Source organism: Lethenteron reissneri, chromosome 24, assembly GCF_015708825.2.
Source record: "Lethenteron reissneri isolate LAM-NWPU_2019-01 chromosome 24, ASM1570882v1, whole genome shotgun sequence".
NCBI lineage: Eukaryota > Metazoa > Chordata > Hyperoartia > Petromyzontiformes > Petromyzontidae > Lethenteron > Lethenteron reissneri.
The window spans coordinates 7,460,729-7,479,992 of NC_083802.1; the positions used below are offsets into that span (position 1 = coordinate 7,460,729).

General features: G+C 49.9%; 1 protein-coding gene across 1 annotated transcript in view; it reads right to left on the bottom strand.

The window, feature by feature from the left end:
* Positions 1-9,359: 9,359 nt before the first annotated feature.
* The window catches only part of LOC133346483 (microtubule-associated protein 1B-like), a 69,898-nt gene continuing 59,993 nt past the window's right edge, over positions 9,360-19,264 (bottom strand). Inside the window, 4 exon segments of the mRNA XM_061558095.1 lie at positions 9,360-13,259; positions 13,505-13,743; positions 14,815-16,330; positions 16,332-18,827. Coding sequence (XP_061414079.1) covers positions 13,104-13,259; positions 13,505-13,743; positions 14,815-16,330; positions 16,332-18,827 — 4,407 coding nt within the window. The 3' untranslated portion in view covers positions 9,360-13,103.

The following is a 19,264-nucleotide window of genomic DNA, read 5'->3' on the forward strand; positions in this document are numbered from 1 at the left end:
TGCATTTCAAATGTGTATGCTTGCTGTGGCGACCGTCTGCCGTTTCCTACAAAACTGCGTTAGAAGTTTGGAGCACTGGGGCAGTGGAGGGAGGCCGCGTGGGAATTACATTTTGAAACCGCCGTCCCAACAGAAGAATGAAAATTCAGTTATTCGTGTACAATTGCAACGTGCGGTGACTTCTCTGTCGAGATGCCAGACAGCGCTGTGCAGTTATAAATAAACATCTTCCCAAGTTTTTTTTACCATTTATGGCATCGCGTTTAAAGACGATACAAACACAAACAGCAGGCATTGTCATTGAATCCATGGCACTCGGCAATGCATGCCAGTGCAGTGACTGCTATTGTCACGGTTGACCGGGAACTTAGTGTCACTAAACCCCTGCCTAAAAGGATGGCTGAAGTAAAAAAAATCAAGTACGTATCTCAGTGCACACTTGAAAGCACTATGGCGAGGGGTTATCAATAAGGCTAGCGAGTAATCATTCCTTGACTGTTCAGAGGCAGCGTGCATGGCCCTGCACGTGCATGTTGAAGGGGAGTGGTGGCACAACGGTTGAGGCAGTACCCTCTGACCTTGACAACCTGCTTTTCAATTCCAGACTGGGCTACGGAGAGGGCAACTTTGAAACGGGGGGGAGGGGGCCCACGTTATGCATTGCCCCAGGGTCCGTGCCAACCACGCTGCACCAACACCGGTTCAATTCCAGTGACAAGTGACGTCACCCCATTGTGTGAATCTCGGCACGTGATCAGCAAGCCGTTGTTGTGTCGTGAACACCGGCCACTAGCCACACACTGATGATGTCTTCTCGGCGAAAGTGCCCCACCCCGCACCCACCCCCTCTGAAAATGTGTGAAGAGCACTGCTCCAGTGTTTGACTCGTGCAAACTTTTAAATAGGTGATTGCTAACAACACCTGCCTCTGCAGCCTTGACAGTGTTTCAAAGGCTGCTGCTATGCGAGTGAAGCGTTGTGCTGTGCAAGGGTTACTGCCACCGCGCGTGGTGCTTTGCTCCCCTCGTCCCGTCACACTCCCAGTTGACCCTCGATACAGCAGGAGCGTGCGCACTTTATAACAACCACGAGTGTAATTACAGACATTTCCAGACCAATTTAGCTCTTGCTGCTGCTACTGCTGCAGCTGCTGCTGCAAATGAGACTTCTTGCTGTGGATGAGGATGGGGAGGGCGTGATGAGATGGTGGTGGTTGAAGGGGGGGGGGGTTATACGGGTTATACCTACCCAGACTCGATCATATGCTGTCCCCCCCCCCCCCCTGTTCAACCTCCCCCCTCACCTCCGATTAGCACGGTTGGCTGCGTACGGTGCGAAAGAAGTTCAACATACACGCACGGTGTAATTTCAGTGGGATCTCTCCAGCTCGGCAAGCTGGAAAACAATTTCGCACCCGGCACACCACATCCAGGATACCTCTCGCTGTGGCTGCTAGTCACGTGCCTACCGCAGCCGACAAGCGGCCGAGACATGTTTGCAGTGAGAAGCCCTGCAGGCTGTCTGCATACGTAAGAATAATGGGAGATGTGGTCCATTAAAACAAACTGTGCTCCCACAGCCTAGAATACAAATATGCCCTGCTGATATAATTGTTGACAATATACGGTGCATTTGCATTCCAACATTGTACAGCATATAGCATTTCTGCATTTGAAAATGGACACAGAAGCATGGCCCTGGAATTTTATTTGACAGCTATAGATGAGCGAGCACAGAGGGCCGATGGCTCGCTGCACTTGTATAGACGCAAAAGCCACTCACTCGTCGTTGGTGACCGTGGGATTTCAAAGTATTCGTGGGCAAACAGCCTTGTTAGCGTGAACACCGAAACCAAGAAAATGTTTCCTGCTAACGGGCACCAGCGGAAAGCTCATCGCAGTCGCCAGATTAATTTATCAAAAAGCGTGAGTCGGCCCGTTCGAGCAGTCCGTACTTTATTGTATCACAGCGCCCCTCCCGATTCTCATACCGGCCCACTCAACCAGCCCCCCAACCCACTCCTCAGGTAGCCCCCCCCCCACCCCTCAGGTAGCCCCCCCCCACCTCTCAGGTAGCCCCCCGCCCCTCAGGTAGCCCCACCCACTCCTCAGGTAGCCCCCCCCCCACTCCTCAGGTAGCCCCACCCACTACTCAGGTAGCCCCCCGCCCCTCAGGTAGCCCCACCCACCCCTCAGGTAGCCCCCACCCACTCCTCAGGTAGCCCCCCCCCCCACCCGTTAGGTAGCCCCACCCACTCCTCAGGTAGCCCCACCCCACCCCTCAGGTAGCCCCACCCACTCCTCAGGTAGCCCCACCCACTCCTCATGTAGCTCCACCCACTCCTCAGGTAGCCCCCCCCCCCCACTCCTCAGGTAGCCCCACCCACTCCTCAGGTAGCCCCCACCCACTCCTCAGGTAGCCTCACCCCACCCCTCAGGTAGCCCCCCCCCCACTCCTCAGGTAGCCCCACCCACCCCTTAGGTAGCCCCACCCACCCCTCAGGTAGCCCCTCCTTGCCCAATACTCAGGTAGCCCTGCCCACTGCTCACAGCCCCCACCCACTATTCAGGTCGCCCTTCCAGACACGGGGACGTTTCCGAGCCTTAGTATCCATCCAAATCATGGACCACATTGTAAACAACTGCTGTCTCCACTCCTGTGACGGAAGAATGGACGAGATCCACTCTGTTTCTGAACAAACAATTTAGTGGATAACAAATGTGCTGTAAAATTTTGATTTAAAGCTTTCGTGACTGGAGGGATTCATATTCTTGGTTCTTTCGGTAAAGTCACGTAGAAAGGAAATAATAAAATACAAATATGAAAACAATACAAATTATCACGACGTTTCGACTAAAACACAAGCAATCATCATCAGGTGTGAAATCCACAGCAAGAAAATTTGAAAACCGCCACTTTTTTCTAATTTTCTTGTGTTGCAGTCGAAACGTCGTGAGAATTTTTATTTTTTTTATATTTGTATTTTATTATTTCCCTTCTATGTGACTTTACCGAAAGAACCAAGAATACAAATGTGCTGTTATTAATCCATACGAAAGAAGAAGTCTCCATGTGTCTGTAACAAATACCGGCATGCTGGACTTACAGCTCAGCTGAGGATCTTACTAAGGGTGCAATGACTCACCACCCGCCAAGTTCTCTGTTGCGGTGTATCTATGTTGAACTTCGTTTGCACCGTACATAGCCAGCCGTGCAAATCGGAGGTGCGGGGGAAGACCCCAGAGTATAAGGTCAACAAACTAAACGCAAAAAGCAGTTCATAATAATTGGGTTTTCAATGTAGATTTAAAAGTGCATAGCTCCAGTGGCTTCCTAATATGGGAAGGAAGGTGTGATTAAATAATCTTGTTTTTACATTACGGTGAATGATAGAACCTCGAGTGACTGCATGGGTCACGTGAACCCATTAGGTAAAACATACGAATGGCAAAACACCAACTCGGTGGGATGTGGCCTTAGGAATCGACATGAATCGACGCATCATTACACCCCCAGTTCTCAGTGACCTGCAGACCCACGTAATAACCCCATTCATACCAAGGGTTTGTTTTTCAAGGGAGCCCCGAGTTAAAAAGAGAGAAAATCAAAAACACTTCCACGCATTTTGTCTAACTCGTAAATATGATTTCCCCAATCAAATCAGATGTTAGTGTCCGTTGTACGATGTAAAGGTGCAGACCCTGCAAATGCTCGCTCACTGCACTGCTGGAGAAAGGGCTAACCAATCAGAGGCAGCTTCTATTGACCGACTCTCCCATATTGGCCAGACATCTTTGAAGAGTTGGGAGGACAACTACCCCCGATGGACCCCACCACACACTGACCCGCCGATTAAAACCAACTATTGCGTGTAAACTTTAAGCACGCATGAATCATAACGCGGTGTGCATCCATTTAGTATACGGCACATCTGGGTAGACAGAGGCGGTGAGCAGGGGAGAGAATCTAAAAAGCGTTCACCATTGTCTCAACTGTCCTTGCCAGGAGATTGAACCGGTGACCTCTGGATTGTCGTCCGTCGCGTTGACCTTTTACACCCGCGGCAGCGTCCCTAGATTTGTAAAGCAGACGCCTCTCACGGTTGCGCGAGCGTGTGTATGTGGAGTAACCACGGTTGCAGGAACAATGACCCAATTTGGTATTCATTTTTGGAACATGACATAGGAATTTTGAGACAGTCTTTAAGTTGCGCGGGTTTTTGCCGAGTAGCAGCAGGACGTCTTAAGTGCTTTCCACATTGTAACTGCTGGAGTCTGCTGGGGACTGCATATTTGGCGAGCGCTTTATGTTTCCCCGAGTATCAGCGACCGGCGGGGCAGGCGTTCGGAGCGTTTGCACGTTGCTTTCATTGTGGTTTAAAGGCACAGGCAGTAGTTTTCCATGACGGCTCAGGCAGATCCCGGAACAGAAAAGCCTTCATGATATTTTGGTTTGCGGTTAAAGCTCATTAAAATTCGCTGTTTGGAGACGATCTTGCAATGGCAGCGGCATTTGTTGGCGTGTCACAAACGAACACAATTTAATAACCGAGCGCTGATCTGTATTCAATGCGTGCAGTGCGCGGCACATTTTGCCTTCTGCTTTCCTCTGCAAACTCACCAAGGATTGGGGGGTGGAGAAATGGTCACAAAATAAGCACCATTTCTGGAAATCCGTTAAATAAATAAACATTGTATGATGAATGAATGTTGATCGTTTCAAGCGGGGGTTACGGTTGACTCGTCTTGACCCGTGACTTCATGCTTGGACTTATGCCAAGATTCATTTAAAAGGGCCTCTCCCCATCCACTATGCTATTCAGCCGAGTGCGTAATGCCTCTTCCCAAACTCCACCTCCTCTCAAGCAGAGCACCCTGGCCTCTTAGCTACTTACTTATTTTTCTCTCTGCCGACCCTTGATTTTAAAACATATTCATTCTTTCTGAAGTTGTATCTATCTATAGGCGCTGCGGTGGCGAGATGTTAACTACCTCACCTGGTATGAAGGAGCGTGGGTTCGATCCCAACCCTGATGGCTGTATGTTTGTAGTTTTCATGTTCTCCCCGTGGTCGCGTGGGTTTTTTCTGGGTCCTCCGGTTTTCCCCTCAATATTTAGAATCTACATGCATTTAGAGTATTTGGCTCCTGTAAATGTGCACATGATAATCCACTTCGTTGAGCTATCATTTGTGGCCAGACTGCTTCTGAAATAGCACTCTGCAGTTCAGTGGACCTTCCCTGGTAAAATAGAAATTGTTTAGTTTAATTTTAAAGCATATTCATCCTTTCTTGAGCTGTATCTATTCCATAAACCACACGGGTCAAGAATATGTACGTGCTATCATCGTCGACGAATGAAATCCCAAGTAAATTAGAACAGCACATTACAGCGAGATGTTAGCACCGATAGAAAGGCACGATACAAGACTGTGATACATTTTGTAATGTGCAGTCCTTTATCCATTGCTGAATGAAGGTCTCTCAATGCACAATTTTGTCATGGAGGTTGTTTGACCATACTTCACCATGCTGGTCGGTGCGAATTGGTGACGGTGATGCCCAGAGCCGCCGCTGCTTTTAAACGTGGCCGGAAATCGCAACTCGTGTGGCCAGTTCATAGCTTAGGCGCACGATACACGACGTCACTGCTCAACTTATGTATATATTTTAATCTTCCTTAAATCTGTGTTTTAATCTGTTGGTAACCATAAAAATAGTTGTTGAACAATATAACCTTGAAGCAAAACTATTTTACATTGGTGTAAAAGTGAAGCCCCATGGTGAAAAGTGGTCTCCAATTCTTATTTCCCACTCCAATTCTCTGGTCTCTCTATTTAGGACCACTGTCCCAAAACGTGGCTTTTTGTGCATATTTTCCCCTGTATGTTGAACCTCTTTCGCACCGTACATAACCAACCGTGCTAATCGGAGGTGCGGAGTTATTGACGAATGTGTTGCAATTGTAATTGCACATTGATGGCGGTGGTGGTGGTGGAAAAGCATCAAAAGGTTTACGGTCTGAACCACTGCGTTGTATGCACCGAGTTGTCTATTGAGTGAGCTCATAGTTAATGTGATGGCGAAGACTGGCAGACCGAGGCTCGACAAAGCGCTGACCTCACCCTCCGCCCACCCCCAATTAGCGCTCCCCAAAGCGGTGGCCAGCAACTCCGCGAGACCGCGCGGCTTTCAAAACAAGCGAGGCTCCCAAGTTTTGCATATCGAGCGGCGCTTTCTTAGCGGCTCACAATGGCCGCCATTCTTCTTTGGGGCCGTGTTTGTCAGCGTGCAAAATCACGCGTCGTTGAATTGTATATGTATTTAAAAAAAAATCGCTGACCGTCCTTCTTGTGATACACAAAGTACCTCTCACTGAAGCCTGCTTCAAAGTGGTAAACCATGACAGAAATAGTTAGCTTTAAATGCAAGAAAACACAAGTCGATAATAACCTAAAGACTTGGAAGATAAATAACAATTATGTCCATTTTTTTGCCGAGTATCAAGATGATGGGGAAAAATAATCGGCTTTACCCTTTTCATGCAAGAATATAGGTGTTAAGACGTTTAAACACCAAATACATTTATTACAATGCATTAAATCTGCATTAACCAGACATACTTTTGGAAAAACATGCAAACAAAAAGGCTATCAATTCTCTATGAATTTTCCTTTAAACGGATTGGCCTACACCAGAGACAGCTGACTTCATGTCTCACCAGTTAGACCAAAGCACGCCAAAAGGCGAACAGCACAACAAATAATTGGCTTTACCATATTTAGTGTTTAAACATCTTAACAGCTGTTTTATTGCCGTGTAGGATAAATGAAATTTTTTTATCATCTCGATACTGCCAAAGTGCGCCATAGATATTAGTATCCTCTATGCCCTGGTGTTTTACCTCGGTAGGTATCAACCGGACCTTGAGGTCATGAGTTCCAAAGCTGATCAAAGGTCGACTCAACCTATCATCCCTGTGTACCGCTGTGGGAAGTCAAGAGTGGGTGGCCCATGGGAGGAACGGCTGCTGTTGTCGTAAAGGACACGGCATTTTCACCACTGGTGCAGGACCTCCATGCACATTTTAACAGGAGGGATTGGGGACGTTCATTTATGTATATACTATATATATAGGAGTTGACAGAAACGGCTTTGATCATTATTGCTGCTACATGCATGGAATCGGATGGAAAGAATGACAATTTGTCCATTTTCCTCAAATCATCGGCACCATTATACTTTTCGCCATTGTGAAAATTAGAATAATTGTCTCATAACCTTCGCTTTCCTCAAGACCCTTACAATCATGGATTGATTTATCAATCTTTTTTTAAAGGTCGTCGATTGATTTATTAAACTATTTTTTAACGTCATCGATTTATTGCTTTCAAATGGGCTTCCTTGCAGGCATTATTGATTTGTGAGACCCCAAAAAACGAACACAGTTTAGAACTCACTTTTAGCTTTTGATTGGATTGGGGAGGGGGGGGGTAAAGGGGATCACCTGGGGCTTGAACCCCGAATCTCCAGGGTCTGGGGGGGGGGGGGGCTCAGTGCTTCAAGCACGTGCATTAGAATCGGTCCCCGTAGACGCGCGGCCAGCGAACGCGCGTCCCACATTCCCGACGCGCGCCACGGTGCCGTGACACGACCTCGTGGGCAGAAAGTGAAATTCGGCAACAACGTTCGAGGCATAGCAGAGGCCGCCCAGAGGATTGGGGAACTTCGCTCATGTTGCAAGCGACGGGCTATTTTAGATCTGGCCACTTGCGTTTCCTCTCACCGCATTCCACACACACGCGTGCGCGCATGTGTGCGCACGCGTGTGCGTGCGTGCGTCGTGGCTTTACATAGCGTCTAAAGACATCATTATCTCAGGACACCGCACAACAGCAGGCGCAGAATTAACAACAGATTAAAACTGGGAGAAGGAATGGATAGCGCCCGCGGCATGGCACGCTGGCCGCTTTGCATGGCAGGTCATGTGAACGCTGAATGAATGGCTGGTCTCTTCATGAATCTGCCTCAAGTTCTCTGGCCAACGTATCTAATCCCTCTACCCCCACTCCCCCCTCCACCTTGCAACTCCACACTCCGAACTGGGGGGAGGGGGGGGGGGTTCCGGCCGTGACTTGAGGTGGTCTCCCCTTGCCTTCAACGCCATCACCGGACACGATGACTACCGGCAGTCCAGCACCCACTTGTGTTCTTCATGACGGTGTTCCATACGCAGTTGCTGGGGGTAGTTCAGATTATAGCATGGCTCCCTTTTTCACCAACTGAATTAAAACATTTCCTGGACTGCCCATCAGAGGATTCCTGCAGTACACATTTCTACCTAAACTGCAAGGTCCTAACCAACCTTTCCAAGTGCCATGCTAGCCCCACTGGGCACTCGTGAAGAGCACGCTCAAATTGAAACAACGTCCAGAGCTCTTCTACACTGACAGGATTCCATTGTGAGCAGATTCTATTGGCCTGGTCAGGGCCTTGCAGTGGTGTGGTCGGTGTAGCCAGCATCGAGCGCCAAGTCCAGGTGAATTTCTTCAGACTCGTTGTACCACACGTGCGAAGAATGCCACGTGCATCAACCTACAGCGCGCCGGCCAATAGGAATGCCCGTGCTGCAAGTGTTAATGGTGCGTCACGAAAACCACGTCTGGGTGCAATGGAATGGTGCCAATTCCTCAAGCACACGCCAACAGACCAGCTCCATTAGCCTGGAAAACATCAACACGATTGAATTCGTGTTGATGTGTTCATCTGGGCAGGGCATCTAGATGGGCAAGATTGACGGCGGGATGGAGGCCGATGGAAGGAATGAGGAAAAGAGGCAGACAGAAACCGATGAGACGGTGGTTACGAGCTTAGAATATATTGGGGGAGTTCACTGGACGGAGGTGGCAGCAGGCGATCGTTGAGAGTGCACGACCCTGAGAGGGAGGGGGCCCCTTTTCCCAGCAGTGGTGATATTAATGGATAGAAAGTGCCTTTGCCAAGGCGCTTCACAGCAATTATAAAATTTGACAAAGCATGATAACGATTTGAAATGAATAATTGGGTTATTGTAAGTGGTGGTGTAGTTTTGACGACAGCAGAACAACAACAGGGATTGATTATAAAGAGGGGTTGGGGGATAGGCCTGGTCGTAGCTTGGGGAGGTGGGGGGCTTGGGGAGTGGACCAGAGTTGGGGGGCATCATTGTATTGGGAAGACCCCGTGCTTAGAAGCAATTGCGATGCCTCGAGCCAGGAGGGGGAAGCCCCCCCCCCCCCCCCCACTGCGAGCGAGACGTTTATTGTCAACTCAACGGAGGTGAAAGTCAAATGTAAAAAGCACTCGAGAGTTAGAAACAAAGCACCGTTTTTGCAATAATTTATTTGAGAGGCCAAAGTACTGTGTTGTACACTGTAACAAAGACTGAACAGGTGCTGAAATAGGAACGCTTCTGCACAGCACTTCACAACTATAGCACTGGGGGAGGCAGGGGGGTGCAGAGGGAAGTAGCACTTCCTACAAAATACAGTGGTAAAAGACTCGACATCATACCAAAACAGCAGCACCGAGACTACCGTTATGCCGCACTGTTATAGAGGATTAGCAAGAGTGACTTTTAAGATGAAGATACATTACAGCATGCACGACTGACCGAAGCAGTTTAGTTTAGACATTACGTAAAAGGAACAAAAAAACGTCATTAAAGTTACATGGTAATGAATACCCTTGACCCCAAACCGTGATGAAATTGTCACAGCATCATTGTTTCAACGTCAATTTGTTTTGTTCACATTGCATCACAGCTTTGTTTGCGCTCGGTCGCTTCCCAACTCGTGAAACTTTCTCCAATTCCTCGCACTTTCGGTGGCTCCCACACAGGATGGTTTAACAGCGGCTTAGTGTATCCATGTGGGTCACACACACGCTTCGTGAAGCGACAGTGGGACACGACGACATCTCTGCTGCTTTATGCTGCCGCCGTCGAGCTAAAGAGCAGCATCACTTCAACAGCTCGTCAGCCCGGACGACGAGTTCAAATATCTACTCTCTATCTCATCTGTATTGTATGAAAACAAATTTTTGTCAAATTCACATGCCGTCCAGCCGAAAGACAACTTTCTCGTTAAACATTCTTAACTTTGCTGATGTACGTTGAAATATACTTTACGTGTGTAGTGTGAGTTTGTGACGTTGGTAAATGTCAGCTGCACTCCTACGCATGTCACATGGTGTTGCAGCGAGCCTCCAAGCACGGTGCCTGGGCACTGCGATTGCCTCGTGCTGAGATGAACTCCGCTGAGCCTGCCATGTGCATGCAGTAGGTGGGGCAACTGCACATTGTGAGATTCGCAAAAGCGTAATCTCATGTCGAATAGAAGCCACGCACTCTTTTGACAATTTCCAAAAGCGTAAGCCGATGCGCGCAAGCGTCACAGCTCATGTCTGAAACATTACACACCGACTGCAATCATCCCCACCCCCTCAAAGTCTTCACCGTTAAACGGGTGGTGAACCTGTGCGAGCCTTCACCAGGTCCGACGAACAACAATGAGGGGGGAGAATTTGAATTTGTAGCTAGCCCCGCTGCTCTCTACCCCAACGCAGATGCACGTCAATTCCAATAAACGCTTATAACATGTGTTCCACTGCTACACACGCAGCTACACGCGCACACAAATCGTATCAATAGATGGGAGAAAGTTAATTCAAATGCACAGGGAATATGCAAATGTTTATTCTCATAAGTCCTTTGGCAAGAACTGGTATCATATCAGCCAAAGTATTGACTTTTTTCCTGACAAATGATTCTCCACAGTTTTAATTTTACTGAAGTTACTGAAGCAGCAACAATTTATTTCCATTACGAGTAACATTTATAGCTTAAGCATGACGGTTATTTTTTATTATCAAGTATGTTGCAATTATTCTACGGATGTTAAGAACTAATGGCAAAAATGTAGTGTTAAATTTAACTATGAAAAGGTGATGACTAAATGAACCCGTTCTGAGCATTTAATTTTCAACTGAATAAAGCATGCGAGCCCATTTAAAGGATTTCAGTGTTGAATCCATCTCACCGAGTACCAAAATGGCACGGACAGCAATATGTTTTGAGTCTCGCTCTTTTTCAGAGGCAAATATAATTGGCTTTTTTGTTGTTGTAAATATACAGCGCAGGAGAATATTCAGAATTCACATTACATGGAGGAGGTTAGGGGTTCGATCCCGACCCTGGCGCCTGTTGTATATTTGGAGTTTGCACGTCTCTCTCCCAGTGGTCATGTGGTTTTGTTCTCCGAGTCCTCCGGATTTTCCCTCCACTTTTAGAAACATGTGTTTAGATTATTTGGCTGCGATAAATTTCCACTGGACCATCTGTGCAAAAGAGCTTCATAGCTCATCGTATTTTTCCAGAATAAATAAAGATTCCGATTGTGATAAATATGAAAGATTTTCTCTCAGCCAAGACATGGGCCTTGTTTGAAAAACACTGAAATCCAGAAATGGTCACTCCGGCCTCATCAGCATCAACATCGCAGAGCAAAAAAAAATACTTTGAGTCTCCAAATCCTTCATTTACTTCAAAGTTTCTCAACCGTAGAAAAACCAATGTGCCTTAAAGAAAACTATACAAAACATCTCTAACCACACAAAGGTATTACAAAACAATAACAAATGAAAACATACCCTTGCGAACACTGCATCACAGGCAATATGCCTAAGCAAATTGTAAAGTAACTATCAAGCTGCGATGCACTTTAGTGCACATTTAACAGTTTCCAAAGTGATTAGGTATATCCTAAATCAACCCACTTAGTGTCTTGAAATCTCCCAACACCCGTTTCGAGTGACCACAAACTCCGGTACAAATGAGCACGGACACCACATGGCCGAAGCACACTTGACAGCAAGTGAAGAATACAAAAGTTTTTACCTTGTTTGAGAAGGCGACATTAGCAACTGACAAAAGCCACGTTTCTGAATCAAAGAGGAGAGCATTGCTTTTTAGCAAACCGTTCACTTGATCACACTGCAAAAACAAAATGTATGTGTGCAAAAGCATATCATTCTCTCGCTGGCACCTTACCAAAAGCCAGACTTACCCAAGTGGAATTACTTCAGGATAATTAATTAGAGAGGTGGCATATGGCATGAATGCTAAACGATATCATTGTAGTTATTTTTACGCTTTCGTCTTGTTCACAACTGGTAACAGCCAGTTTGCAAAAAAAAAAATAACTTTGCCAGACTTATTTTTGCTTTCCTGCATAAAAAAATGTATTCAAGTTTGGTCCTCCTAAGTTGCACTTCATATTTATTAACTTTACACCTCTTTTTGTTTTTACAAGGGGGAGCTGTCAAAATTATGTCAAGCTTAGTGGCAAGCAGATGTTGCCTGCATTCAATGTAAGGGACGGTCAGTTCCCAATCCCAACTGACCAATTTGCATAACTCGTTTTCAAATTTGTTCATTTCAAAAAAGCGAGCACACATTACTTTTTACCACTTCCATCGTCCCTGTCCATCTCCTGACTCTCTGCCCTATCATTTAAATCAATCATAATTCTGATGCTTGCCAGGAAAAGAAAAATGTCCTTGGGCTACAACACTTTTATGAAATAATTATTAAAAATAAAAACGCAAACAGTCACGAAAATGCGTGTAAATCATATCGATGTAAGCCCTCTCCTCGCTGGGCCAAGAGGCCGCCACGGCCACTCGGTGCGGTGCGACCACCAGGCCAAGATTACGACCGTCCGGGACCCTAATCCCGAACCTCCGTTCGAATTCCTTGCATCGCATCTGGGTCTGCTGCTGCCCCCACCCAACTACTCGACACTCAGGCTGCTCTGGCTGCTGGGTAAGTAACTTAAGTTGGCACTGACAGGTCGGGTTCTTTATAGACCATTGGTCCTGCCGTGGCATTATAACCATCGTCATCATCATCTTACCATTGCCTTATCGTCACCTTCGTCACGATCGTTACCATGACCAAAGCGAGCAGCAGTCACATGGCCGGGCCCATGGAGCGTCGTTGGTGGAACCTGACGTAACGGGTAATCGGGGTCTGGTGATCGCACGGCGCTCTGCTGCCGGGCGAGGCTCAGAACTCGATCTTGCAGGCGGGGAACGATTCTTCCTGCATGACGACTGTGCTGCTGCTCGCCAGCACCATGATGCTCAGCTCCTTGAGCCGCGCGTGGCTCTCCTGGTACCACTCGCGCATCACCTCCGTGTCATGCGTCGGGATCAGCGTCACCTGCCGGGTTGGCCGGGGGGGCGAGGGGGATGGGGGTAGGGAGGGCGTTTGTAGGTCGAGGGAGGAAGACAATGCGAGGAGTTTGGTTATTTAAGACTAGCGTTGATTTCGATTTTGAAGCATTGCCGATGACTGTACCCGCACATATCGAACGATAAAAATGTTATTCCAGCCCTAAAGCGCGTGTGTCTTTGTGTCTGTTGGATCGCACCACGCAATACGATGGCTGCTGCCGCCCTCGTTACCTGCAGGGCGTTGTTCCCCCACTGGGCTTTGGCCTCCAGCAGGCAGTCGAGCACGCTGCGGCTGGGCTCCTCGCTCGCCGGGTCGTTTCCGCTCACCACATAGTGTGCCGAGCGCACACGCCGGAAGAACTCGACATCGGCCGTCTTGGCGCTGCAGTGGTTGGGGACGTAGGCGAGGTCGACGTAGACGTGCGGCCCCGAGGGGTAGGACGGCGGCAGGCCCGCCGGCTTGCCGGCACCTGGAGGCAGCGGGATGAGAGGCGCGTTCAACAAGGCTGTGGCAGGTGGCCGCGATCAGCTGAGAATATACGAGGGTGTTTCACTCTGCAGAGAGGCTGGATTATTTGGCGACGGTACGGATTTGGTTGAACTATTGCGTACGGAGCAGAGCTAGGCCATGGTACTCGGATTTTGCTGGTAGACGGCAGACAGATAATGGGGTTAAACACAGCAGTGCCCTTGCACAACTGCACATGATAAATTCAGAGAGATGTAAACAGAAATATCCTCAAATGGTGTAAAAACTTGTGAAATGTATTAAAGAATGAAACTGTAGTGCTGGCTGTATGAATCTGAACATTTTCACATTGGGTGGAATAGCTGTAGTGTTGAGCAACATAATGCATTGCCCTCGTGTAGAAATCTGAACACTTCAAAAACTGAAAGAACAGATGCGGTGTTGACAATGCCACTCTCTCACATAATGTCAAGCTGGCCTTAATAGGTGCTTACTAACAGGACTTTCCCCTATAGTATATATGGCTAAAAAACGTTTGTTTTTCTTGTGCAAACAAGTAGGTGACACGTACACGTAGACCATCATCGTGGCTCTCGGGAGTAATCATTGTCGCCTTGGCAAGAAAACGTATACATACTTAAATCTTTTGGGATCTAGACCTCAAGACTTTAACCTCATCGAGTTGAGTTCTTCAAACTGATGATGGCATCAGGCCTTGATCGAACATTTCACAGCCACTGGTTGATTTATAAAGGAAACAGAGATTGCAGAAGTTACTCAAGGATTAGGACTCTAGTAGAGGCGCTAGTTATGATGGGGGCCAAGATCCGATATCTGCATCTTTAAAAACAGCCGTAAAGTTGCTTCTGTGTAGAGATAGGTTGCTCGTAGGAACCACGATCATGCTATTTGTAAAGATTTTCAGAAAAATGACCCAGCCATTGGTGGCAATTCAGCAGTCATGACATCATTCATGACATCAGTGTTGCGAACTTGATGCTCTACAAAACCAGTCGACCAAACTGCCGATTCATCAGAATACAAACGCGCAATTTTGATCACTCACAATTACCTGTTCCAGTGGCCTTAGTCTGTCCGGCACCGCCCCGGGAAGCATTGACGTTCACTCCATTCTTGGCTTCTTTGTCCTGCTTGGTTATTTTGGTTTCAGCTATTTTGTTCGGCTTGGATGTAGGCTTCTCCTTCCCAGCTGCGCCCTTGGGCTGAGCGGCGCTCGGTTTGGCTTTACCATCTGGTTTCTTGGCACCCTTCCCACTTGCCTTCGGATTCGTCTTGCCGTCCTTCTTTGACGTCTTATCTAAATCAGCCTCCTGGGTTTCGGGGTCCGCCATGCAGACGTTTGGGTCCGGGGGCGGTGGGAAGGGGTCCACAGGAGCCGAAGGCGACACGTCGATCCTGCTTCGAGCGTCGACCCGAACCGACTTGTTGCTCTTGTCCGAGGACGTCTTGTCACTCGGGAGGCAGTCCGAGTCATCCTCAGAGTCCTGGGCGGCCTCCGCCGTGCAGTCCTCGGTTCCGGGAGGGATGTCGGAATCGCTGCGAGTCGGCAGCGATTCACTGGCGGAGGTCGGGGGCGTTTCCTCGGTCGGGGACGGTCCGAACGAGAGGCCGCCCGAGTTGTACTGATTGCTCGACGGCCTGTAGAAGCTGTCCGCCGGCTTGGCTCGGTCCTGCGAGTGCTCGCTGTCGTCTGAGAAATCCACAGGGCTCTGTGTCACGCCGCTGTGCTGCAGCCCCTCGCGATGGTGCTGGAACTCGCAAGACGCCACCAGGCAGAGATCCACATCGTGCGCGGATTCATCAACATCCTCCTCCTCCTCCTCGTCGTCGTCGTCCACGTTGTCTTCATCGTTGTGGTTGTTGGGACCTCCCAGACCTTCGAACGCGCGCACATGTGGTGGCGCCGCCTCCTCCTCGACATCCACTTCATTCTCCTCCACGTCGGCCTCGGCATCGCGGTGCTGCGCTTCGCTCAGGCCCTCGGCCATGGAGCCCACGACCCTCACAGGCGACGGGGTGGCAGAGCTCGACGGGCTCGGGCTGTTACCCTGGAAAAACTGCGACTGCGGAGTGATGACGTCGACGTCGAAGGGGCTGAAGTCCACCTCGGTGGGGCCGTTGGAGGCGATGGAGGCGAGGGCGCCCCGTGGCTCCGCCAGGGTGGAGGGGCGCGGCGACATCTCAGGGGGGGAGATGGACATGGGCCGCGGGTCCGACGGATCGCGGTGAGACTGCTCAGGGTCTGGCAGCGAGGCTGGAACCTGCTCCATGGACACGGAGAGAGACTCGTCCACCTCGGTGGAGTGCGGCGAGCCCACCTCGGCGTGCAGGGAGGGAGACACCTCGTCGCCCGTCGTGGCGGCCGTGAAAGGGTCCAGAAAGGAGCTCGTGGCCAATGACGTCGTGGAGGCCGACACTGCCGCCATAATGGCGGCCTCGTCGGTGGTGGGCGTCACCGAGCGGTCCGAGAGGGAGGCGGCGGAGATGGACATCTTGCTCTCCTCGCGCGCCGAGAACAGTTGGCTCGTGTCATCAGCGCGCGTCGGCGACACCTCAATCAGCGGGGCAGCGTGCCTCCTCGAAGGGGTTCCCCGAGAGGCTCAGGGAGAAGTGCGCCTCATGCGGCACCGCTTCCTTGAACTTGCTTGCAACCTTATGGCTGGCACCGTCCACTACTGCGGCCGACGCGATCTCCTCCGACGCAAAGCCGTCCTTCTCATATTCCTTGAACGTGGAACCGTTCTCGAGCACGCCGACGATGAGCCCGTCGGAACTCCGCTCGCAGTGATTGACCACCGAGGCCTCTTCGTGGCCACTGGGCGAGTGTAGGGCCATTTCCGGGAAGAGTTTGAGAGGCGAGTTTGGCAGCGCGGGGACACTGGGGACTTTGTTGGAGCCCTCGACCAGCAAGGAATCCTCCACCAGCGGTGACTGCGTGTACGGAGTGATTCCTGCACTCAGCGGCGGAGACGATGAGGACCTGGTCTCCTCTAATCCACCTCCGAATATGTTGCTGCCAAAAGACGGAAGTTCGTACAGTGCAGGGAGGGTGTCGTCTAAATTACTGAGAAGCCCCCCTTTCTGGGAAATTTCCATTGGCGTCAGGTCAAACTTTACACTGCGGTCGCTGGCTGGAGTCTTGTCGAGAGGTATGTTGCTCGAAGTGGTGAATGTGTCCACGTTCACTTCTCCCCGGATATGTTCAGGGCTTTCCACCGCTGGACTTCCACCATCCTGACTTTGTGAAGGTACATCAGAAGCAGTGTGGTGGTGGTGGTGGGGCGAGGCACCTTTTTCATTATCCAGTTGCTGGAAATGCTGGGAATCGTGCTCAGAAGGAGCCCAATCTTTATCATCCGACTGGTGGAATTGCAGCACATTTTTATCAAGTCCATCGCCATCCAACATTGACGAAACGGGGGGGAATGACTTGTTTTGAACACCAGGATCAAACTCTGCACGTGAGCTCGTGAAAACGGCTCCACCAGTTTTTGGACTCCCAACAGGAGAAGCTTCAGCAGTTTCTGGTTCCTCCACCATTTCTCCATCATCATCACTTCTCTCATCCTCCCTTAGCATTTCATCATCATCATCTGCCAAATCACTGTCAGCAGACTCTGCTTTTGCAACGGCAGGTGCCTCATGGGCGTTATTCCCGCCCTGGTACGCCAATTCTCTTCCGCCATCCGCATCCATGTGACATTTACCTCCAACGTCATACTCTTCTCCATCCAGGTGTGCAGAGTTTTCCCGGTGACAAGGCGTCTCCTCTTCGTGAGGAGACGGTTCGGCATCCGTGGTGGTAATTCCCTCGTCAGGGGAGACCAAGGACATCCCAATGTTGTCTGTTTTCTGCGACACAACAAGCACTTCCTCCTGCGGGCTTGGGATGATCTCTTCCGTCGACTGTTTGAATTCGACACCATCCTTTTTCACCTCATCAAAATCTTTGGTGAGATCTTCCGGCGAAGAGATCGGAGTTTGCTCCTTCGCGGCAGTGGCAATCTGATCAGCTTTCCCTTTTGGCTTTGCAGCTTTTATCTGCACTTTAGTTTTCTTCGCCTCTGTGGCTTTCGCGGCTAAGGCAACTGGCTTCTTCACGTCGGCGCTGTCCTTACGCGGCGCGGTCGTCTTGCCAAGGGGCTTCTTGGCGTCGCTCGCAGAGGCCTTCAGTTCAGGCTTTTTCACTGGCTTTACATCTTTTTTGACTTCCTTGCTTGCCTTTGTATCCTTCACATCCTTCTTGTCGTCCTTCGATTCTTCTTTTTTTATATCCTTCTTGGTAGGTTTATGAAGTTTATCTTTTCCGTCCTTACCGATTGCTGGCTCCTTGGCCACCTTGGGCTTCATCTCGGCCTTGGCTCTCTCAGTGCCGGCCTTGTTGCCAGTGTCGGGCCGTCCAGCAGCTGAAGATTTCGCAGCAGCAGGGATGGCGGCCTGCGTCTTCTCGGCTCTGGACGTCTTAGCCAAATCCGTTTTAGAATCTACCCTCACCATCGCTGCCGTTTCCCCCTTCTTGGCCGTTCCGGGCCTAGAGGACATCTTGAGGCTCTCCTTGCTGTCAGTCCTGTTCTTCGGCTTCAACTGGAAGGGCTTCGCTTGGGCCACGGCGCCAGATGCCAGGTCCCGCTGCGTCACCACCGGGTGCTTGAGAACCTCCAGGTGCTTCAGTTTCTCGAGGCCTTCGAGGATCTTGTTTTGCGGGGCGTTGCCGGGAAAGAGCGTGCGCACGATGCGCTCTGTCGGGCTGGCGGGGTGCCACACCAGCAGTACCGCCACCGAGGTCAGGTACGGCACCGAGACCTCGCCCTCCTTGCCGTTGGGCATCACGACGCCCGACTTGGCCTTGCCGTTGCCGTTCCACTTCCGTAACATGAACTGCATCTCCTTGCTGTCCTTGACGGGGTTGAGCACGTACATCTCAAGCCGCCCGACGCCCAGTTTCTGGAACAGGATGATGGGCTCCAGCGTGGGGCTGTTGGTGCGAAACAGCGGCTCGGGCTGGATGCCCAGCTGGCTCAGGTGCTGCAGAGTCACGCACGCCTCGTCCAGCCCTCGTCTCACCTGGCGGCACAAGCAAGTCAAGGTAGACGGTATGTCAAACGTGCAGTGACAGGGCCAATGATAAGAGACAATCAAGCCAACAACTGCTTTTTTACGATTAGGTATTAGTTGAACAAATTGTTACTTCGGGCACAGAGGTTTAGGGGCCATCCATTTAGTACGTACGCAAAAATCCGTCAAAACCTGACCCCTCCCCCCCTCCCTGTACGCACGCATACTTTTTATCCCCTCCCCCCCCCGAATCCTATAGAACGGCCGATGTTTAATCCACGCAGAAACGATCAACGATTAATAATATTCACGTGTTGGTGAGGGGAAATATTCCAATTTCCACAAGCCATATATAATAGCTGGCCATGCACATTACAAGTGGCAGTCTATATCCGATGTTGAAGATGATGAGCCCATATCTGAACCTGGCTTGGGGGTCTCCCCCC